The sequence below is a fragment of the Tenrec ecaudatus genome, chromosome 1 (assembly GCF_050624435.1).
Source record: "Tenrec ecaudatus isolate mTenEca1 chromosome 1, mTenEca1.hap1, whole genome shotgun sequence".
NCBI lineage: Eukaryota > Metazoa > Chordata > Mammalia > Afrosoricida > Tenrecidae > Tenrec > Tenrec ecaudatus.
Window position 1 is genome coordinate 185,103,283 of NC_134530.1, and position 23,489 is coordinate 185,126,771.

The following is a 23,489-nucleotide window of genomic DNA, read 5'->3' on the forward strand; positions in this document are numbered from 1 at the left end:
CTGTGGAGCAGGGTGGTTTCAAACTACAGACCATGCAGATCGCAGCCCAACTCGTAACTACTACACCTGCCTCTTGGAATCCATTTGCATCCCAGGTCTCTCCACCTTCTCTCCACCTTCACGGAGTGAAATTCTATCTTTATTTTTTTAACTTACTACATGTCGTAAAAGACATAATTTGGTGATTAAGTCATCAATGCAATTTTATAGGCAAGATCATACGTCCTTCCAACCTTTCTCCCACACCGTGGTCTCCTCCTCTGCTTTCGGAGACCAGCCTCCTTTCCCTCTGCGTCCTAGCTTAACTGTTCTAACTCCGCTACCGTTTGGTGGTGGCACAACCACTTCTACATAAATAATTTGAAGGATGCATCACTGGATTCTGTTTAGCTCTCAACACCTTTTCAATTATGCCCCGAATTTTGAGCCATTTCCCACCAGCCACTACATACGGGACACTTTAATGTGTATCACTTCAGGGACTTCAGATTTTACTTGACTCTTCCTTATCTCAGCTTCACCCTTGATCCCGGCCTACCAACTTCGCCTCTAAAGCCCACTCTCACTTGTTTGTTCAGGGCATGATCGCTGGAAACACAAATGCACTTCAGCTAGAAGCCAGGTCACCCTCTACTCTTCTCCCTCCCATGTGGTTACCTCTCTCAATGTTGTTCCATCAAGCCACTGGTCTCCATGCCCACTGTCTCCTCTCATTCAGACCTGTACCTCTGTAATTGCTCTGCTTTCCACTCGACCTGTTAGTTCAGCCTCAAAACTGCTGTCAGGATGAAGACGGGAGGGTGGAATGACAGAAGTGTGTGCCCTGGTTGATTCTGATACAATCAGATGCCATGGAGTCCACCGGACTCATGGCACCACCCGTACGCAGAGCAGAACAACTGTACAGGCTTCTCCACAGCTGGGCTGGAATCAAATTGATGGCACGAGGTTTAGGTTATTTTGGAGAACTTTCAGGGTAGATAACCAGCTCTTTCTTCAAAGACAATCCTGAACCACCAACCTTTTGGTTGGTAGCCAAGTTGTTAACCATTTGAATCACCCAGGAACTCTCTATATATGTGTGCACATAATATATACTCTTACTAAATCCCATTTTAAGAGCGCCTTAATTTCCTACTGACTATACTCACTGCCACTGAGTTGAATCCAATGGCTATAAACCGTTACAGGAGCAGCCAGTATCATTCTTCTGCAGGGCAGTGAGTGAGTTTGAACCACTGACTTTGCAGTTAGCTGCTCAACACCTAATCCATTGTACACCTTGACTACAACCTAAAACCTCACTGCTTTTGAGTAACCCTACACGGTCAAGTAGCATTGCTACTTTGGGTTTCCAAGACTTTAAATCTTTATAGGAGTAGCCTCTCTCAATTTCCTCCCTTGGGGCAGCTTGTTGGTTTAATCTGCTGACCTTGCATTTAGCAGCTTCGTGTATAACCCACTAGGGCGACTTCCATTGACTACACCCTCGATACAAAAATGTCAAAAGCATTCAGCATTCGCAGGCCTCATCTCTTTCCTTTAGCCCATCTACCCTGGGTTTTTCCCCATGGGCAGGGTGTTCCATTCACTCTGGATGGTACAAACATCTGCTATTTATTGTAGTCTTCTGTCCCACCCTTTATCTCCGCCTACATCCATCCCACAATCCCCAATCACTGCCACCTCCATACCCAACTTCTGTATCCACAGTCAACAGGTTCAGCACTTGGGTGACTCAAAACACTACAATATGACAGGAATAGAGAGCCATAAATGACATAAGCACATTAATTCAGCTCCCTAGGGAGTAATTTCTTAAATCATTTTATTGGGAGTGTGTACAACTGTTATCACAATCCACACATCTATCATGTCAAGCACATTTGTTGCCATCATTTTCTGAACATTTTCTACATGAGCTCTTGGATCAGCTTCTCATTTTCCCCTTCCCTCCCTCATGAACCCTTGATAATTTATAAATTATTTTTTCATGTCTTGCACTAATCAATGTCTCCCTTCACACTTTTCTGTTGTCCATCCCTCTGGGAGGGGGTTATATATAGATCATTGTGATCAGTTTCCTCTTTCTCCCAATACCTTCCCCTTCCCCTCCTGATATTGCTACTCACAATATTGGTCCTGAGGGGTTTATCTGTCCTGGGTTCTTAGCTCTTATCTGCAACCGTGCACATGCTCTGGTCTAGCCGGATTTGTAAGGCAGAATTGGGGTCATGATAGTGGGGGAGGGTGAGCATTAAAGAACTAGAGTAAAATTGTATGTTTCATAGGTGGTTTACTGCACCTTCAGTGGCTCGTCTCCTCCCTCGAACCTTCTGTGAGGGGATGTCCAATTGTCTACAGATGGGTTTTGGGTCTCCATTCTGCACTGCCCCTCATTCTGGGTCTTTGATGCCTGATACCTGATCCTATCGACACCTCAAGATCGCACAGGCTGGTGTGCTTCTTCCATGTGGGCTTTGTTTCTGCTTCTCAGCTAGATGGTCGCTTGTTTAACTTCAAGCCTTTAAGACCCCAGATGCTATCTCTTTTGATAGCCAGGCACCATCATATTTCTTCACCACATTTGCTTATGCACCCACTTTGTCTTCGGCGATGTCGGAAAGGCGAGCATCATGAAATGCCAGGTTAATGGAACAAAGTACTTTGTTTTGAGGGAGTACTTGAGTGGAGACCCAATGTCCATCTGCTACCTTAATACTACACCTATAAATACATGTACATATATCTATTTCCTCATCGTTACATATAAACATATTTACATATGCACATGCCTGTATTTAGACTTCTATAAATGCCCTTGCCTCCTAGTTCTTTCCTTTATTTTAACTTTCCTTTTGTCCCACTATCATTTGGATTTCAGTAACATTGTCCTTGCTACATTGTTACATTGTCCTTGATCAAGCCCTATCAGGCCTCCTATACCCTCCTCACCATTGATTTTAGGTCACTTCCTGTTCCCTTGTCCCTGGGTTTAACACCCACTTCCTTTCTTCTGCCTCCCCCTCTTCTGTGTCCCCTGGAAGTGTTGGCCCTGTTGTTTTCTCCTCCAGATTGTTTATCCCACCTATCTTACCTAGGGAGATATGCAGAGACAATAATATGCACAAAACAAGCAACAAAACAACAAAAAAACAATAAAAGCCTATAAATTGTTCAAGGCCTGTTTGTTGACCTTTAGGAGTGTTTTCCAGTGGAGTCTAATGGGGTGCCACGCCCTGGCATCAGTCTATTTTTGGTATTCCCTGGGGACTTCATTGCTCTGCTCCCCTTGCTGTTCTGTTGCACACCCGTAGTGTTTCGCCTCGGTGTGGTGGGGTCAGACCAGGCACAATTCCCATACTGTCTCTCCAGTGTTGTCCCCTGTAGCACTATGGGTCAGTGAGGGACGCCGTGTTTCGTGGTGGGGACAGCCCTATGGTCCTCTCTGTGCATTGGCTGCTCTGGAGCAGGAATATCGTCCTCAGGGCTTGATGGGCCAGGATGTGCTCCTTTCTCCCTCCCCCTTCATTTGCTCCTCTGTGCTCTGATCAGACATGTCCCTCTCCCTGAGCTGTAGCTTCAGTGCTGTCCTCTGAAGTGAATTCTTCTGGATGGGGGGAGGGAAAGCACTTTTTAAAATGTGGGTCAAATATGGGGAACTAAGCTCACAGCCATGGACATGGTTGGCACATTAGTCCCCTCAATAATTGGTAATCCATTCAAATAAGGTAAATTTATTTACACAAAAGACAATTCCATATAACTCTTCAACCACTATCTTCAATCCCACCTCCAGCCTGTTCTCATGAGGAGTGCATAATAAATAGGGGAGAAAGCTGGCTACTTGAGAGAAGCAAGAAGGCCAATCCCAATGCAGGTCAGGAAATGGAGACTCTGAGCTCCACAGGTGTGTCTCTGAGACCCTTCTCTCCCACTGGCCAGTGACTGGGCCCACAAAACCTGTCTGACTTCAATCAGGAGAACCGCCCATTTTGGTCATGAAACAAATCATCTGTACAAATTCTGGTCAGAAGGAAACACACACATGGAATTATAAAACTGAAGACACTAAGTCAGAATCCTGTTCAAGGTATTAATGAGAAATCCAAGTTCAGAGAAATAGGAACATTACTTCCTAGGAATACCATACAGTGAGATTTCAGAAACTTGTCCCAAATGAACTATCTCAGGAAGACATTCTATTATGAGCCTCTTGCTGCTCTTTGCAACTTGTTCTCAAATCTTCCTATACATCAAAATCCTCATCATCCCCAAATCAAACCGAACCGACTGCCCTAGCATCAATTCTTACTCATGGTGACCCTTAGAGCAGAGTACAACTGCACCTGTGGGTTCCCTGACCTTGCAGATCACAGCCCAACACTTAACCTCATCTTTCTCCTGGAAGTGAGTGGTGGGCTCAAACTGCTGACTCTGCACTTAGCCCAACACAACCAACTCAAGTCATCAGGGCTGACAGCTAACAAGAGATGTCATTCTTCAAAGCATTTTGTACACATTTTCTCACATAATTATCATAATCCTATATGTAGACACCAATATTTCCTCTTTATTTAAAAAATAATTTTATTAGGGGCTCATACAACTCTTATCACAATCTATACATACATCCAGTGTCAAGCACATTTGTACATTTGTCATCATTTTCAAAACATTTTCTTTCTACTTGAGCCATTGGTACTCCCTCTTTAGAGAGGAAAAAAACGTAAGATTTAATGCAGATTAATTAGTCCAGTATCTAGTGACTTACTTCCATCCTGAAACAACTGAGAGCCTAAATCAGTGGTTCTCAACCTGTGGGTTATGACCCCTTTGAGTGTCAAATGACCCCTTCACAGGGGTCACCTAATTCATTACAATAGCAAAATTACATTTATAAAGTAGCAATGGAAATACTTTTATGGTTGGGGGGTGACAACATGAGGAGCTGTATTAAAAGGTCCTGGCATTAGGAAGGCTGACAACCACTGGCCTAATTTCTAGCATATGGATAGACCCCAAATTGTTCCTCAAACCTTCAATTTCACTTTTTGTACCCCACAAACCCCAAACTCCCATCAATGATATGTCCCCCTCTGGGCCTGCTGGGAACAGATTCAGTACAGCAGCATCACATTCGGCCTGCAAATGTGTTTCCTATGGCCTGTCACATTTTGCCTGTAAATGATATTTGACCTTCGTGGGGGTTCCTTCATGTAATCTTACAACAGAACTTACAAGTCAGATATATCTGTGGCTAGTGAAATTCCATATGCTATCTCAAAGTGAATTTAGGCCTGACGTCTGAATAGAAACCATCAGAGGGAGCAGCAAAACAGTTGCCCCCACTGGAGAGGGCATGCTTTCTCCAGACGCCATGAGTCCGCGTGTGCCAGCTTCTCTTGCTCACATCACTGATCTGACTCCTGGTAGCCTGTACCACCTTGCCTTAGTGCCATCTTTTGCCCTTTTAAATCCCATCCAGCCTCCAAGACCAAGCTCAAATGCCAGCTCCTTTATGACTATTCATTATTCCAGCTCCGCTTGATTCCCAGCTGCTCTCAACTCCCACAGCAGCACGCTTTATGCTCCTGTCGTGGACATGCGATGCCTCTATTCGCTTCATCTGTCATTACAACAGCACTACAGCACACATCTACTGTTAAGAGAGATTTAACGAATGTTTGCTAGGACCGATCTGTGGAGAGACACAGAACTAAGTAGTAACTCTTGAGTTTAATACTGGGCAATGACACTGCACAAAGCATCTAGATATACAACGGGAGCTACACTGGTGCTAAGAACAGCCAACGCTCTATCTTATATAGACAAAGGCCAAAAGACAACTGGCATCTAGTTGATTCTGACTCATAATACACGATTCCCCATAACTGAAATCTTTATGGCAGCAGTTTCAATTCTACCTGATCTGTTTTTTTTTCCCCTTTGAGCTGTATATTCCTTCTAGCATTAAAAAATCATGAGACAAAATGATTGATGTGCTGTTGGTTTTTTAATAAATAGGAGCCACATCACGTCATCTGTTACACTGAATAATAAATAAGAAGCAATAATTCAAGAGGGCCCAGAAAGCTTTGTCATCCACAAAATTGAAGAATGGAAAAGGACCTTCACCACTTTAGCCTTTGGTTAACTTTTTCTTTTGATCTCTGTTCTCCCACCTGCATCAGCATGCTACGTCCAGAATGGAACGTGGTCTTCAAGCCTTATACTAGTTGGGAGGCTAGTTTATTGGCTTGCCTTAACAATGGACTCAGGAGAGCCCTAACTTAGCTGAGAAACCTGGACAAGTCTTCTTTGATTTCAGCTTCATCCCACGGTCCATGAATGTTTTCTTTAAAGAGCTGCAGCCGAATGAGGTAGAAAGGGCAGAGACATGAGATGGACACGAGCAGAAGGGCAAAGAGGATGGCTCCCACACCACTAATGGACAGCAGGCCTCCGAAGGCGGAAAACGCAAAAAGCAGCGTGACCCCCACATAGCTGCGAGGAGTACATGCCTTCAGTTTCTTCTGCAACATGGGCCAGAGGGCAAATATCTGGATGGCAAACGTCACCATGATGAAGGCATGCAGGGACCGAGGCAGGCGAGAGGCCAGGCAAACGGAGGCAAAGATGGCCATGTTCAAGGACAGGGTGCTGGACACAATGGCGGCGTTGGCACCATAGTCGAAGAAGATGAGGTGGCCTAACAGCATGAAGACTGACATGGCGTAGATGGTGTCAGTGCTGACAGACTCTGTCAGGGTCTTCAGCACTGGGGAAAAACCGTATGTAAAAGTAATGAAAACCAGTGCGCTCTTCAGGTCTGCCCACCGTGTCCGCCCACTCTTCTTCCGCCCTTCACCTCCATCAATGAAGTCAAACAAAATATAGCCAATCAGGGAAGAAGCCAGGCCGGTCCCAAAGAGCCAGAGAGGGGCCAGCAGACCCTCGTCCATATACCACCAGATGACCACAAACACACACACACTGCACAGCTGCTGAATCACCACACTGGACTCAAACACCACCGCCCAGTACTGGTATTTTCGGGCATAGATGTTTTTCCGGAGCTCTTCCAGGAAGCGCCGATCCACGTAGTTATCAGGAAATGGCTGTCGCTTATACAAGACCTTCTGCCACCTGACCTCGTTGGTGTTCCTTACTGGCTGGTCACACATTATCCTTTTCCTTAAAGTAAGGCTGGTTCAAGCTCCCTCGCAGAAGTCCATGCAGTTCTGCTTCTTTATGAAGTTTTGAAGTAAGACCTCGCTGGAAATTCCATGCTGTGCTGTAGCTGATGTCCTACCAGCCTTCCCTTGTTTCAAAGGCAGCGACCCAGGCTAGGTCTGCAATAGATGAGTTTGTTCTCTGAGGCAGAATAGTACAGCAATTTCCTAGAAAAAGAGAGACTATGAACCTACGAAAATTGTGAAAGGGCACGGACAAACTAAGTTCAACATCAACCCAGCTCATATGGTAGCCATTTCATAATTATGCACATTAAAATTGCTTTTCTACGATTCAATATAAGCCCTTGAACAATAATAGTCACTCGTTGGCTAGCGTTTATTCAGTATCTACTATGGGATAGATGTCTTACATACCTTCTGTCAACTTAAGCTTCCAGATCTTTCCAGTTGTATTAGTCCCACCTTAACTGGTAAAAGAGGCTGAGGTTCCAACAGCTTAGATAACTTAGTCCAAGATACTAGAGCGGTCAAGGTGGGGGCCTGGATTCAAAGGAAAGTGAACCCAAAGCGTGTGCCTCTTTCTCATGCCCCCCTCTACATCACTTCTAACTGCTGGTTCACACACCCCCTGAGTCTATGAATGGGCCTCAGGGAGTCCAATCTAAAGACAACAATAAACCGCACAAAACAGAGTTAGTTATGAGCTCGGTGGTTTATTAGCCAAAACCAAAAAACTTGATATAACTACAGCTTCTTCAAGCATTAAGTGGGTTTAACGTTCTTTAAAGAGCTGTCTTCCGACTTAAAGCAGCAAAATCTGAGTGAGAACCAAAGAAAATACCCATTTCTTTTCCATAACGGGGAAATTCCCAAACCAAACTTGCTGCCATCGAGTCAATCAATGCTGACTCACAGCGACCTCCTGTGGGTTTCCGGAAGTAGAAAGCCCAGTCTTTCTCCCACGGAGCTGCTGGTGGTTTCGAACTGCCCACCGTGAGGATCGCAGCCCAACGCTTAAGCAGTACAACAGAAGGGCCATCCAGCATATCCATGGGGAGGAAAATCCTTATTGCCGAATCGTTTTTACTTCCACGGACTCCACGATGGGTTTTGCTTGTCAAGCCGGAAACCATGGGAGTCCAGCTCCCGATAGCAGGGACCACAGCCTGCAGCCACCACCTGGAGCTGGGGAAGCGCGGCTCCGAAATGAGCAACGCCCGTCCCCAGGACTGGGACGGAGATGGGGTGTCCCTGGGGACGCCCTTGCAAACCCCCGGGCCTCCCCTGCCCGCCGCCGCCCCTCGCCGAGCCTGAGACTACGGAAGATGGCAGAGGAGACGGGGACCCGGAAACAATAACACCCACTGGGAACGCACCTGCCCATGGACTCCCAGGGATGCGCGGCCGGGGGAGGCCGGCCGCCCGCATCCTTCCCCATCCGGGCCGCCAGGGTCGCGAAGACGACCAAACACTTCCGGGTCCACCTTCAACTCCGCGGCAAGAGCGTCGGTCTGCTCTAGGGAGAACAGCGAGGACGCTGCTGCCCCCTCCTGGCTGCTCGGAAGGCCTCCGAGCTACTCTTCCCAGGCAAGCAAATCCCAACAAAAGGACAAATCCCAACAAAAGGACAGGTAAAGTGTGGTCAAAGCGCCTGGTGACACAGGCGAAGACAGGCATGAGATAGAAGCTGGCTGGCAAAAGAGAGATGATGACGACTCCTTTTACTGAGCTCCTATTATTGATAGTCACGGAACCCCAGCAATCATAAAGCACTGTGCCAGGTGCTTTATGATTATCTGATAGAGGCAGGAGCAAAACGGATAACAACAACAAAATGCCTGCCCTCAGGTAGCTTGCTTTTTGGTACTTTGGCCTTTCCCAGTAATGTTGTCAGACTCCTTTCACTGAGGCAAACATGAAGCTCAGAAAGGCGGTGATTTGTCCAAGAACACAGCTGCAGAAAGGATGGGCCCAGATTAACACTACATGGTTCTCTCCCTGGAGCGTCAAAGCTTATTCGTTCTTTACCTAGAAGGGCCGGGGTGGAGGAAGGAACCCCCTGGCTGAATTCATCACCAGAGGCGTGAAACACATGGTAGCTTAATACTCTCTTGCCTTTGTGGAAATATTAGAGTGTGCCTAAACAGAAACCAAACGAAACAGAGGGATACAGGGAATCGCAAGAAAGAGAGTGGCCAGGAGTCAGCAACCTGAAGCCACGTAGGAGCTGGGGGCCTCAGGGCATACCACATGCTTGGCTTTGATTCCTTCACCTGTCAGATGGAGACAACAGCATTTGCTCTTGACCACTGTATGGGTTGGTTGGAAGGGTCAAAACCAAAACATATGAAAATGTTCTGCACCTGGCATAGTCTCCTGGTAGGGACCATTTTCCCCCTATGCTCATGGCCCAAGCATGTGCGTAGCCTTGCTATCAGACAAAGAGCATTGTAAAGTCGATTATGGCAGATGTCATCAGGTTAAAATGCAATACCACATCATTTTATCTCCCTTTGACTCAGTTTCATGTCATTTCAGTGTTTAATCTTTTCTGCTTTCATTTCAATTGAGATTTTTTTCTTGCTTCCATTTTGTTCTGTCCTTGTCATTGGGTTTGTTTGTTGGCACGCTTCCTGTTGTTTTGTATGAGTTTCTGTCTATGAAATCCAGGATAAGTAAATCTATAGAGACAATAACTGTATTAATAATTGCCTAAGGGCATGGCAGGGGAGGTGGGGAATGGAGAGCTACCAACAATGAGTCTGAGAAGAAAATGTTCTGAACTTGATTATGGTGATATTTGCACAAAGCATCTTAATACAATTGAAAGATTTAAATTGTACGTTGTATGAAGTATACACTTATGCCAATAAAACTATTTTTAAAAACTGTCATGTAAGGTGTTGACTGGTAGGTGGCTATGAAACATGGCCGCTGTCAGCCCAGGGTGGCCCATTCTGAAGAACACTCTCTTTCCATTTCTCTCTAGGTGTCTGTCCCAAAATTTGACAAGATTCCTTGGCTTAGTGAGGCCAGTCTCATCAACAAGCCATTAGTGCTCAGCATTCCCAGAAGGTAACAGCTCAGCTTCTGAGGGCAGAGGGGTCCAGAGAAGTCTTTAAGAGATATGTCTTGAGTGTCTGTGTGTGTGACTGCCCTAAAGCTGGTTCTGGTTTGCAGTGACCCTATAGGACAAACTAGAACTGCCCCTGTGGGTTTCTGAGGCTGTAAGTCTTTATGGGAGTAGAGAGCCTCGTCTTTCTCCCACAGAATGGCTGGTGGCTTTGAACTACTGACCTTGTGATTAGCAGCCCAGCACATAACCCACATGCCAGCAGGGCCCTCTGGAGAGGTAGGAAGTAGTGACGAGGGCACACCTCCGCAGGCGAGTGCTCCGAAAGCAGAGCGGATCTCTGTTGGTGACACAAGTCAAGCGAGCACTGGGAACAGGCTGGAGAGATAGGATCCCAAATAATGTCCCTGTGTGCCGCTGCTCACTTCCAGAGCATTCTAACGGCTCCAGGACAAAGTCTGGTGCAAAGCCTGGTGAGACTCTCCTTCTCCCTCTTTCCCTGCCGCTTCCGCTCAGCCTTACTTTGCAAGGGAGCCCTGGTAGCCACGTGGTTACACATTGGGCTGCAATCCGCAGGGGTAGCTCCTAGGGAGAAAGATGGGTCTCTCCACTTCTCTACACAGTTACAGTCTCGGAACGACTCAGGGCATCTCTACCCTGCCCTATGGGGCCACTATGGGTCAGTATTGACTCCGTGGCAGTGAGTTTGTTTTGTTTGAGATTTTCAAATTTCACTCGAGGCTGGAACCAGGCAACTCCATTCTTTTCTGAGTGGCAATTCCCAACCTTTGACCTGAGGCCATCTCGCCCAGCTCAGCACTCCAAAGTCCCTCCTCTTCCAAACAAACTGCTATAAGGACACATATTTGGGGCTTCTGTTGGTTGGTTTGTTGAAAGCCCTGGGTTTCCTCAGGCCTCCAGATGGCCCCTCAGCGCGGTGATTTGCAACTGCACCGGGGTGGGGAAATGGAAGGGTGGGCATGAGACTGTGGAAGCATGTGGGGGAGATTGGGGAAGGGCTGGCCAGGGAGGGGGAGGCAAGCTCACAGGCAGATCACAGACGAAGTAAAGGGGTCAGCTCCCTGGCAGTAAAGCAACTGACCAGATAGGCTGTGCTGTCTTGAAAAGGTTTCCTCCTGTTGGGGGCTGTGAAGGACTCCCTGCCCCTGTGAAGTGGCTCTCCATGAGGGTCATTCCTGTGGCTCCCTCCGTCCACATGCCTCTGTCACTCACTCGGACTGCCCCTCTGTCTGCTTGCCCTCTAAAAATCGACCTTCTCCGGGAGCAGTTCCACAGTCTGTGGATCTTCAGAGCTCTCCTCAGGTGCCTGTCTCTTCTGTCCTTTTTACGTATGTATGGAGCTACACCAGTGCTTCTCAACCCCTTTCACAGCGGTCGCCTAAGCCCAGCCGACAACACATAAATACTTCGCAATATATAACTACAAATTGTGTTGTGATTAATCGCTATGCTTTTTGTTTAATTATGTTCAATTTGTAACAGTGAAAATACATCCTGCATATCAGATATTGACATTACAATTCATAACAGTAGCAAAATTACAGTTGTGAAGTGGCATTTTATGATTGAGAGGGTCGCCCCAACATGAGGAACTCTATTAAAAGGTCTCGGCATTCGGAAGGTTGAGAACCACTGCTCTACACTCTAACTCACTCCCTGCCACCTCATCCACTCTGATATGTAGCAACCCCAAGGGGCAGGGGAGAACTGCCCGTGAGCTTCCAAGTCTGCAACTAACACTTTATGAGAGGGGAGAGCCTCATCTTTCTCCCTAGGGCAAGCTGGTGGTTTTGAACTGCTGACCTTGTAATTAGCAACCCAATGCGTAACCCACTAGGCCACCAGGGCTCCTACAAACAGTAACTGATGTCTTATTATAAAGCAGGAGCCCGAGGTCCATGGACCCCAAGCTTTCTTATACACTAACCCCAGGTGATCGAGTTCTTGTTGGAGTTGTCAGGCCATCATGAGTTAGGGACGCTCAGAAAGCTAAATCCACCGCCCACCGTCATAGCAGTGATTCTGACTCGGAGTGGCCCCGTGGTGTCTTCTGCTGATGGCACGGGCATACCAGCGCAGGTGCCTTCGAGCCCTGGGGTGGGGACGTGTGAGCGGAGAACAGGCCAGTTGGAGACAGCAGTGGGGACAGCCCCCACCCGACCCTAGCCTGGATCATCTGCGGGTACCTGAGTTCATTTTTGAGAAATACTTGCTTTTTGTAACACTGCCAGGAATGTGGGCATGTATGTGAAGCTGCTAACGTTGGGCCTTGAGCAGGGTAACATTCTGCAGTCCTGTCCCACTGTCCCACCTGTGTGTCTGTTAGACCTGCCCTTCCAGCCAGGGACGTAGCACCTTGTGTCCACCCTGCCTACCCCCTTTGCCTGCTCCTTCATTGTGCAAGCCGTCGATGCTGCTGTGGTTGATCCAGGCTACAGCAACCCGGTGTGTGCAGAGTGCAGCTACATTCCAGTTTTCTAGCACTTGATGCGCCCCACCCAGGGGCTCACAAGCCTCTGAGAGGAATCAGACAGTGGGGCTGAGGCCTGAGAAAGACAGCCCAGGCCACCAACGAGCATCCTCAGCATCTGGTCACAGCCCCAGCCATGCCCCGAGGGTCCGAGCAGGCATTTGTGGACTTCTGAGAGGGGGGGTGGCCGTTTGTCCTGGGTTGACTGTGCCCAGTGAGTTTGAGGAAAGAAAATCGACAGGAACAGTGGAGCTCAGCCCATTGCTATTCCAAGCGGATCTGGGGTGGCAATGGCACTGCTCTGTGCGTACTGGACTGCTAACTGCAAGGTCAAAGGTTCAGACCCACAAGGCCTTCTGTGGGAGGAGGCTGCCTGCTCCCATGAAGGTTTACAGTCTTCGAAACCCTATTCAGGGTCAAAATGAGTCAGGCGCCTCCAGTGAGTTTGGTTTGGGTGTTTGGGTGCCTGCCCCGCTCATTGTTAGGAGGGATTTGGAGCAGTTGGTTGACGGGTCAACACGGAGCAGAAGCTCCTCCTCTGCCCAAAGGCTCCGTTGGATGTCCAGCTATTTATTCCTGACAAGGTTTCTGAGCCCCTGGCTTTGGGAGAAAGAGCTGGAGGTACCTGAAGTACTACATGGCTTTGGGCAAGCCGTTCTCAGCAGAACAGGGCAGAAGTGTTAAGAGGCATTTCGTGACATGTTCTCCGAGGGCCTCCACTCAGAGTGCTGGAAACACACTGCAGCGGGGGAGGGTTGGGGCAGGAGGAGGGGGAGACTGGTCTGTTGACTCCACTCCCTGAGAGTGTTCTCTCAGGTTGGCCCCGTGTACTGCAAGGGCCTCATCATCCAGCTGGGGAGTCCCCTCAGTACCCACAGAGCACTTAAGAATATCACTACCCAATATCACTACCCCTGGCCTTCGGGTCTCTCCTGCTCAGTGTTCAGGGGCAGCTCCTAGCCCCCTGGTCTCCCCTCCATGACAAAGGCAACATCTTTGTCCTTCATCGCACTGCCCAGCCTTGAAGGCGCAGGGGCAGGCTTGCGGTGTGACAAGGGGGTGACACAACTGCCTCCGGTGCACCAAGCTCTTCACCAACCTGGAAATCAGGGCCCAATGCGCAGGGAACGTGTCCCCGTTTAGAGAGGAGAGGGCTCCTGGCTCAGCCGCCAGCACGCTGAGGCTCCAGGTCGCCAAGGCCGGGGCCATGCACACAGGTGGCCATGCTCACCAGGCCCCACTAGCTGTGGTCCCCTGCCCTGTGATGCTGTGAGGAGGCCATGCACAGGTCACCCCGTGAAGAGCATGCTGTACCCCTGTGTGGCTCATTAGCTGACTGGGAGGAAGGTTTCCAGAAGGGAAGAGTGGGGGTAGAGGGGGCAGCTGATGGTGGCAGGGAGGGAAGAACGAAGTATGCCTTGTGGGTGGGCAGGGATCCCTACTCCAGGCAAGCAGGGCAGGAGCACAAGGACAGACTCACGTGAAATGGAAACCATGTCTGTCCAGGTCCTTATGATAGAGGCGGTGAAAGAGTTAGCCTGCTGCTAATCAAACAATAGAAATGTAGCATAATTCAGAATCTGGTCTGTTGAAATGTAGTTTGATAAAAGGGAGCCAGAATGTAACAGTCTCCTCCCCCCCCCAGTAAAAATGTCTTTTCCACCTGCTCGCTATTCAAGGTTGCAGGGAAGAGGAAGCTAAGCATGGAGACTGAGCCCGTGGGTGTCTGGTCAGCCACCCCCTAGAGCAATGAGGATGTCAACTGATGGTCTGATAGGCCCCTGGGGGAAAGTAGACTGCTTCCTGTGAACCTCGCTCCCTTTGTCCCATGCTTACAGGTCCTCTGATCATTGTAAAAACTTGTTAATTATTTCCTCCTCCCCTACCCCAACCTGCCACAGAGTTTGAGGGATATATCCTGTTTGAGTCTCACTGGGTCTTTGAAGCAGTTCAGAGGTGGAAACCTGACTTTGTCCTTCTGACATTTGCGGGATCGACTTAGAAGTTCTCAGGTCAACCTGGCCTCAGACAGGCTCTCCTCAGACCCCTTACAGGCAGCAGCACTTTTGAAAGGAGATCTGGGGAAGGTGTTACCACCACACATGTGCTCTGACCAGCCCTTTGTTCCCCTGCCTTGTGTGTACACTGTCTATCCACGCAGCCCTGGCACTGCTTAGTTCAAACCCATAGGGGGAGAGAAGCCAGAGGGGCTCCTTCATGGCTGGGCGTCCAGGATGGGGAGAGAGCGCCTCCTGGGGCAGGGGGAGTGTACTTGTGGTCCTGTGGACACAGCCTCCGGGCTGGGTCTTCAGCCCAAGGACTATGGCTCTAACTGTCTCCTGTTGTGATTCCTCAGGTCTCCTCCGGCCTCTGCTCCTTTTCTGATTTCATCCAAGAAGGAGATGGATTTGCCGTTTTTCTTTCAAGTTCCGGATGGCTTCGCTAAGGTACACGGTGGTTCTTGTTATTTTTTAATGGAAATGAAACCAGTAGCACTGGTAGAAGAGTGTGGAGTGGGAGGGCAACTGGGCCTCCTGTCTTCTTGGCATAACGTGGAGCTAAAGGAGCACCCGGCCACCCAGTCGCCGGTGCCTGAGGGCCCGGGCCTCCAGAGCTCAGTGCAAGCTCTTCCCGAGAGAGTTTTATTTTGAGACGTAGTTGTCTGCTGAGACTTGTCAATCGCAGCGTGCAGGTGGTCTTAAAGAGGAAGTGGACACCACCCTCCGGGTCTCCATTCAGAAATCTCAGTAGGAGGTTAGAATCCTAAAAAGGAAAGGCAGTCAAGCTGATACCAAGGGCTCAAGTAGGAAGCAAAGGTTTTGAGAATGATGAGGGCAGCAAATGTACAGATGTGCTTGACACCGTGGATGGATGGATGGATTGTGATAAGAATTGTAAGAGCCTCCGGTAACATGATTAAAGGGGGGGGGCAGTCAAATAAACATTGCATCATCTGCCTCCCCAAGATTATGACAACTGCAGGGACAGAACCAATCCGAGTACCTGGAGTCGCTGCCACCCACCCCGACCCAGCAAATGCATGATTCACACCCTCCGTCCGCAAGCCCACGCCAGGGGTGGAAATGAAAAACTCCTCATCTCCCACTGCCACCTCACAGAAAGGATAAAAGGGCCTTGGTGGGCCTGACCACAGAGGGACGCTGCTGCCACCCCGAGACTCCCCCCACCTTCCCACAACCCCATGGCACACTCTCCCCCATCTCTTCAACTTCACGTGTAAACTGCACATCCCGCCTGGGCTGTCGCTGGTAAATGCAGCTCTGTTCCTAGCACCCTGGAGCCAGTGCAGTGCAGTGCCCCGGGGAAGACCCACCCACAAGCGTTAGGAGCCTCAGTAGCAGAAACAGTGCTCACCTGAGCCTTGTATTTGCTTTCACACGCGTGGATTTGGGGATGGCTAAATGACCAGTTGGTGGGGCAGGATGGGGACATCACAGCAGAGTCTCTTAGAGGTACTTTGAGGGGCAAGGGAGGGAAAGGCCACCTCCCGGTTGGGAGATGGGTGAGCAGAGGGAGTGAGGGAGAAATACGAGAGGATCCTGCAGGTATGCCTGCCAAGCATACAGGGAAGAGCAGGGGCGGAAGAAGAGCTGAAAGGCCCAGACGCTGCAGGGAAGAGCAGGGCCAAAGCCTGTGCACTGAAGGTGCAGGAGGCGCAGGTCAAGGAATTGGTACCTGGGCACATGGGCACCTGGGGTGGGGAGCCAGGCGCTGGGTGGGCCCGACCCTAACAGACAAGGCCGGTCTAAGGTCGAGAGCAGTGAGGAGACTCTCCAGCTAAGGAGGGTCAAGGTCAGAGCTGTGCTTGAGACACAGTAACCCCTTCCCACCTTGGCAACACCTTGGCGAGCAGGTGACAGGACATGGGCCGGTGGGGGGGCCGGAAGTGAGCAGGGTGGGCCTAGCAATTCCCAGAGAATCAGCAAGAAGTCCTCAGTTGTCTTTCTGAACTTCCCATCTAAACAGGTTCTCACCGCTGACAGGGCCTTCCCCTCGCCCGTGTGCTCTGGATCTCAGTGCACCATCACAGCCTAGAGCAGTGGTGCTCAGCCTGCCTGATGCCGCGACCCTTTCATACAGTCCCTAGTGTTGTGGTGTCCCCCGACCATAACATGATTTTAATTGCTGCTTTATAACTAAGTTTGCTTCTGTTATGAATCAGGCGACCCTGGGAAAGGGTCGTTTGATCCCCCCCCCAAGGGGTTGCAACCCACAGGTTGAAAACTGCTGGCCTAGACCCCGAGACTGTAGGCACCAGGCAGGGGTTGGGGGGGTGGGGAATGGTTAATGATATGATGGGGAGGGAGACCTAACTACACAGAGGTTAGCATTTATCTGCAATACTCACATCAGGCAATGGATGTCAGACAAGAGCAACAGCCGTTCATCCACTAGCTCTGGAGGCCAAACTCAGAGGTGACCCGGCCGCTAATACTTCCAGAAGACGGAGGAAGAATTGAGACTTTTGAACTACGGGGTTGGGGAAGAATATTGTAAGGATCCTGGACTGCCAGAAGGCTGTCAGCCGGACAGCTTCATCGTTCTACGATAGAACTGACCGTTCAAACCCATCTTTCTCCTATGTTGGAAAAAGGACACCTGGAATGCTCCTTGGGAGGAAGGCAAAATTTTGGCTCTGGACTTCAGACAGGTTGCCAGGCGGGCCCAGTGCCTGAGAAGAACATCACGCTTGCCAGAGTGGCAGCGAAAAAGAGGAAGACGATCAGGAAATGGCTACACACAGTGGCCGCGACAATGGGCTCCAACATGGCGACGGCTGCGGGGAGGGTGCAGGGGGCACCGCGTCAGTCTATTATGCACTGGGTTGGCACGAGTCAGAACCCACTCCATGCCACCTACCAACAACTGGAGGGGGAAGGGCAATCCCTCACCCTGACCCTGTGGGTGATGAGCAGGCCCTCCAGGTTTGGACCCTAAGCTGGTGTACATGACAGAAAGACTCACCCACCGACTGGAGAGGCAAACCGGAAACCGGGGGTCCTTGTTCTGTTGGTGACCCCTATCTGTCACACCCAGTGCCATCGACTGAGAGTGGTCCTACATAGGCTTTCAGAGGCTGGAAATCTTTTCTGGAGCAGACGACCGCGTCTTCCTCCCGTAGAGTTGTAGGAGAGCTTAAATCCTGAGCACCCAGGGTTTTGCAAAAGGCTAGGGGTGGCCATGACAGACCCCAATCCGTTTGTAGGGTTCCCATGCAGATTACACATCCATTGAACTCTTTCTGTTCTGAGCCTTCACCAACAATGTAGATAATCTTGCCCTGAGGCAGAGTGTCTGGGAAAATGGACTACTTCAACCCCTCTCCTGGCAGCCTCTTAGGTGCTGGCCTGTGTGTGTCCATGGCGGGGGTCACCACTGCACTGGGGACAGTACTGGGGTCTCATGGCCATGCCCTATCCATCTCATCCTGACCGCCTTGGTCAGAAGGCCCTGGACCAACCCCCAGTCATGGTCTGTTCCTGCTGTTGTGGCCCCACCTGTAACTGTGCTGTACTAAGCTACCACCAGTCATGAACTTGAGACTGTCCCCTTTTTTCCACACCCTATTTATCTGGTGTCTGGATTGAAACCTCTGATACCATTTTGACCTGGGTGCTAATAGCCTCCTTCATCCCGATGACGTGTCCATGTCTCTGTGTTGCCTGGGGCTCTTTTCAGACTTCACCAATGTCCTCCTGAGATCATATTTGAGATTGGGGTCTCTTCCGCACCCTAAAAGAGTTGGAGATTCAAACTTATCTTTCCCTTGCAAAGCACTGAGGCTCCTTAGCCTGTCCCCCAGATCTCAAATGCAGTTCTAGCCTCCAGAGGCTGCTCGGGGCACCTGAAGGCAAGCACGTGGACCCCGGGAGGCAAACATGGCTCGCTGACGCTGCCCCTTCCTGGAGAGACACTAGGCTGCGCCTGGGGAGGGGACGCACGGTGGACAAACTCGCTCTTCCTGCGGCCTCCACACCAGGGGCCTGCCTGCCAAGAGACTGCTGGCAGCTCCACGGCCAAGCGGAGGCCCTGACTCCAAGGCACAAAGGCCATGCCACCCGGCACCCTTTCTCTTCGCCGTCACAGGTCAAAGGGCCGAACTTTGAACAGCCAGTTATCAAAGGGCACTCCTCCCCCGGGCAGGCGCAGCACCAGCCCCGGGTGACACGGCACGCACTTGTTTTGGGAACAGCAGTCCCGAGCCAGAGAGGGACACAGTGGCTGGAAGGCAGAGGGAGGGAGACAGAGGCAGTAAGAGAACCCAAGACAGGAAAGACAAGGGGGGGGGGGATATAAATAAAATAAAGGCAGAGCTAAGAAAGAAGACAGATGGCAAGGAGAGACAGAGAAATAAATGAAATCTAAGCCTTTCCCCATTTTCAAATATCTCCTGTGCAGGTGGAGGCTTCTCTGTGGGGCACGGCTTCCACCTGCCATCTCACAGGCACCCACTGCTGGCTCTGCCCAGCAGCGAAATAAGGAAATGGATGCATAGCCGGGGCCAGGAGATGGCATGCCCAGCCATCTCAGCAGGCGTGCTGTGGGGCCCGGGTGTGCTCGAGAGCCCCTGGGCCCCCCTCTCCTCCCTCCCTCACAGCGTGTTCCAGTCTAAGGAGGCATAGGGATTTGGTCGTAGCAGATCTGGGGAAGCCCCGGGCTGCCGCGGCACAGGCCCAGCTAGGAAACGTATGGGATGGTGAAGTCTGTGGTTCCCTTTGGGCTTTCTCGAGAACGTCTTTGGTTGTTTTTCTCTCATTGACTGTAAATTTCTGAAGCCCATGACCACCAAGTAGCCCGACTTCTTTACAAACACACTGCCATCAAGCCGCTCCCTCTGAGCGATCCTCTATCGGGTTTTGAAAACCGGCTTTAGGAGAACTGACAGCCTCCTCTTTCTCACACTGAGCGGCTGGTGTGGTTGAACCATAAACCTTGTCTTAGCAGTCCAGCGCCTAGCCCCCAGCACCACGCCTCTAAGGCTATATCCTATTTGTGTTGGTCACATACACAGAGCCACAAATTAATCTCTAGGGAAGCAGCTGCCATCTGGGACCTGACTTTGTGATGGTAGTTAAACCAAAGATGGAGAATACGGGACTGTTTTTATTTTGTATCTTGTTGAGATTTTCCCCCCTAATAAACACTAAAAGCATTTTTTAAACTGTATTTAGCTTTATTCTTTAACTGAGAACACGGTGCTTTCAGCTAGCAGGGCAATGCATTATTACCTTAGGCCTTGTGGAGTGTTGAAACGGTTCTCTGGCCACTGGTTTGCAGAGTGTAAGAATCACATAGCTCTTCAGGTGCTGCTCTTCTTCTGAGGAAAAGTAGTTTTTCTTCAGGTGTTTTTTTGTTTGTTTGTTTCTTTGTTTTTATCCAAAGAATTTTTTTTGACTGTCACAGAATAAATTGCTATTGGGCAAAACTCATAATCTCTCTAGGCCACATTGTTCCCATGGCATTAATTGAAAGAGTTGAATTGGTGGCCTCTGAGGTGTCTCAGTGAAGCCAGGAGTGGAAAAGGAGGTAGGAGCAGAGATGTCAAAGGTCAAGAAGCACACAGGCGAGACTGTCTTTGCTCCTCACATCATGCTTGTCCTGCCTATTTTTAAAGTCACCATCTGGGGCTTACATTTTCGGCTTTTGTTATGTGGACAGGTGTGTGTGGGGGAGGGGGGAGGAGAATATTATGTTTCTGTTTCTTTACCAAGAAGGATACCAGAAGGCCAAGGGCTAAGTCCATGACCCAGATTCTAGGAACCACAGAAGCTATTGGCCTGGGACACTGGGATGTTTTCCGCTGTGAAATCCTAAGAGCAGGCTTTGGCTTCTGGGAACTGCCTGGAATACGCATCATACCTTGGCCAAGCTACAAACAGGATGCTGTCAGTCTCGCCTCACAGCTGCCATCTGTTGTCCTGGGGTCAGCTGCTTGGGAAATGAGAGCCCCATTAAGAATTCACAGCCTCCTCTCTGCATGGCACCGACCCTAAAGATGCTACAGCCAGGGGCTTGTGCTGTGAACCTCTGACCAACCCATTCTCCACTCCTGCGACTGCAGCTGAGCTAGCCGCAAGGACAGGGAGAGTGAGAAGGGAGAGGGCGGATTGCAGAAGATTGCGCAAGACCTGGGTTTTGGGCTGAGAAGGAACCGCAAGGCAAGAGGGCAGGATCTTCCCTCATTGTTTGTAGACTGCCTAGGCCGCCGGCCATCACAGCTACTGCCCCGTGATGTACAAACCTCCAACCTGCTCTGCTCTGCACACAGGAACTGAATGCCCTTCTGGAGGGTGAGGTTCCAGCTCACAGTGAGCATGAGATGAAGTCACTGCCACATTCCTGGCAGAGGCAAGAGAAGCCGCAGGTCAAAGATAGGTGTTCACTTCTACATGGACAGCATTGGCAGGATTATAGCTTTTGACCTCAGAGCGCACTGCGGGCAGGAGAGGGAGCCCAGGGGGGTTCTGTCGCTTGGCTAGTCACTCCAGCTGCTCCTCGCTCTGTGTCTGGAGCACAGCGCTCAGGACAACCACCCTGTGACACTGGGATATTTGCAGTTGTGAAAATCTTCGCCAGCACACTCTATGGGAAGTTCTGTTGTCCTAAAACACTATTGTCCTGCATTCCCCTGAAGACAGTGTAATAGGAACAGTAACCTTCATATACACTTATATTTTGTGGACTAGATGTGTAGGCTCTGTCTGTATAAATAACCAACTTGAAACCCTCTGTCCCCGAGTTCAGTCCAACTGCTGAAGACAGCCCGGTAAGACTGAGTGGAGCTGGCCCACAGCACTTCCAAGACTGTCTGTGTGGAAGCAGGCTACCACATCCTCCTCCTGTGGAGTGGCTGGTGGGCTCGAACCACAGACCTTTGTTCAGCAGCCGAGGACTTTAACCACCCAGCTCCTGGGGAGTTTAAAATACCTACAATGGTTCATTCATTCAACTCTTTTTTTCTGAATCCCTCCCGTGTGCCAGGCTTTAGGATAAGTTCAAAGAACGCAAACATGTCAAGATGGAGCAGATAAAATAAGAATGAATGCCAGTTCGAAATGCGGTGAAGGCTGTGCCGAAGCTCTGATGAAAGCACAGGGCCAGCGACCTAACTCGGTTGAGGGAGGTAGAGGTAGGGGAGGGGAAGGAGAAAGGATTTTTTGTTTGTTTCTGGTGTTTGGTTGTTTTGAGAAAGCAACACCCAAGCTCTGGCTTAAAGGATGAGGCGGTAACAAGGGCAGGTAGGATAACACGTAGCACAAGCGACCCTCTGGGTTCTACGGCCGAAGCTGTAGCCGTCGCGGCTATGGGACTCTGGACACGCAGTTGCCATTAATAAGCTGTAGATCTTGGAGATGACACTGTAATTCCCGTCCCTGTAGCACCTTATGCAGACACTGAAGCCTGGAAACGGGAAAGGACTCCATCGCCAGGATTATTATAACTCTAGTAAAAGGCAAATCCACCCGAGGATTTTCCCATCCCCTCCTCTCCTCATCCCAGTCCTCCTCCTCTCAGACTAAATGCAAACACCGCTTCCAGGAAGCCTTTCCTGATTTCTCCAATCAGAAGTAGTCTCTCTTTCTCCAAAGACCACATGTATCCTTAGGGGCCATGGTGGGCGTAGAGTGTTACCATCGGCCTGCTAACTACCCAGTCCGCAGTTTGAAACCCCCAGTCACGCTGTAGTAGCACGCTGACGCTCTATTCCCAGAGATAGAGGTATAGACTCAGAAGACAGTTCCACTGCCCTGTGGGGTCGCTGTGCGTCAGAAGTCACTGGGTGGCAGTGACAGTTCTGTGTATACCTTGCCTCCTCTCAGGTACCCAGAGCCGTCCAACCTTGAGTCATCGTTTCCCAGAGGAATCTCAGCTGCCCACCTCAGAGACTTGAGGGAGGTGGGAGCCTGCACAGCTGGGGATCCCACCCCGGGCCGAGAGCGAGTCAGTCCCGAAGCAGAGGGCTTCACGCACGCATGGAGATGCTTCACCTCCGACTCACTCCCCACTACCTCCCTCCTGCTAATCCAGCCGCTCCAAACACGGGCCTGCTCGGGATGATTGGCCGGTGATGGCTCCACATGGTGCAACACCACAGTTCCTGGGCCGGGTTTCCCTTTCCACTCCAGCTGGCCTGCGGGGAGGAGCATATCTCAGACTCTCCCCTCGCTGCCCCGGACCCCACGCCCAGGTGGGCTCAGCTACACCTTCCCCCGATGGGGGGGCCTCGTGGCTCCTGTCCTGGCGCTGCCAGCACCGCACACTTCTGGGCACGCACACCATCTGCTGGATGGCGCAGCCAGGGGTCGGCAAAGGCGGCTTGTACATCTCTGTGTCCCCGAATTGGAATGGGCAAACGAACGGGTTTGCATTCTTCCCTTGTTTTCCGTGGGAGCAGGAGCTTTGGCTCGCTCCTCGGGGACGGTGGCACCACAGTAAGCCATTGTTGCTGCGTGGATGGATCTGGCCGTCCCACGCGCGCTCTAGCCCAAGCAGCCCACCACCGCGCCTCACTGGAGTGATTCTTTTTCAGTGCCCGATGGGAATGAAACGAATTCTAAATATGTCTCCAAGATTCCAGCCTTGTTCGGCCTTTTCAGTCAAGAACCCTGTCGTCCCACCCCAGCACCAAGCGGCGCTCTGAGGAGGAAGCCACTTGGAGACTTCTCTGGCAAAGGCCGCTTTTGGAGCACCCCCTGTGGGAAAC

At 50.4% G+C, this 23,489-nt stretch overlaps 2 protein-coding genes across 3 annotated transcripts in view; one reads left to right on the forward strand and one right to left on the reverse strand.

Moving 5' to 3' along the window:
- C1H1orf105 (chromosome 1 C1orf105 homolog) overlaps nt 1-23,489 on the forward strand; it is a 45,770-nt gene that overhangs the window by 7,204 nt on the left and 15,077 nt on the right. Inside the window, exons 2-3 of the mRNA XM_075541100.1 lie at nt 10,189-10,274; nt 15,120-15,210. Of these exons, the coding sequence (XP_075397215.1) occupies nt 10,189-10,274; nt 15,120-15,210 (177 nt within the window). The remainder of the gene's footprint in view (nt 1-10,188; nt 10,275-15,119; nt 15,211-23,489) is intronic.
- Nucleotides 1,883-8,670, reverse strand: PIGC (phosphatidylinositol glycan anchor biosynthesis class C). 2 transcript variants are annotated; one of them, XM_075565053.1, is made up of 2 exons: nt 8,576-8,670; nt 1,883-7,403 (listed from the first exon to the last, which is right to left on the reverse strand). In XM_075565053.1, exon 2 carries the CDS (start codon nt 7,185-7,187, stop codon nt 6,294-6,296), a length of 894 nt encoding a protein of 297 aa, XP_075421168.1. In that variant the 5' UTR covers nt 7,188-7,403; nt 8,576-8,670; the 3' UTR covers nt 1,883-6,293. The 2 variants fall into 2 exon arrangements, with proteins under 2 accessions (XP_075421168.1, XP_075421175.1); XM_075565060.1 differs by lacking the exon at nt 8,576-8,670 and adding an exon at nt 7,614-8,520.

What these genes read in the sequence shown, in the direction of transcription:
- PIGC (XM_075565053.1), bottom strand. Translation starts at nt 7,187, where the DNA reads ATGTGTGACCAGCCAGTAAGGAACACCAACGAGGTCAGGTGGCAGAAG.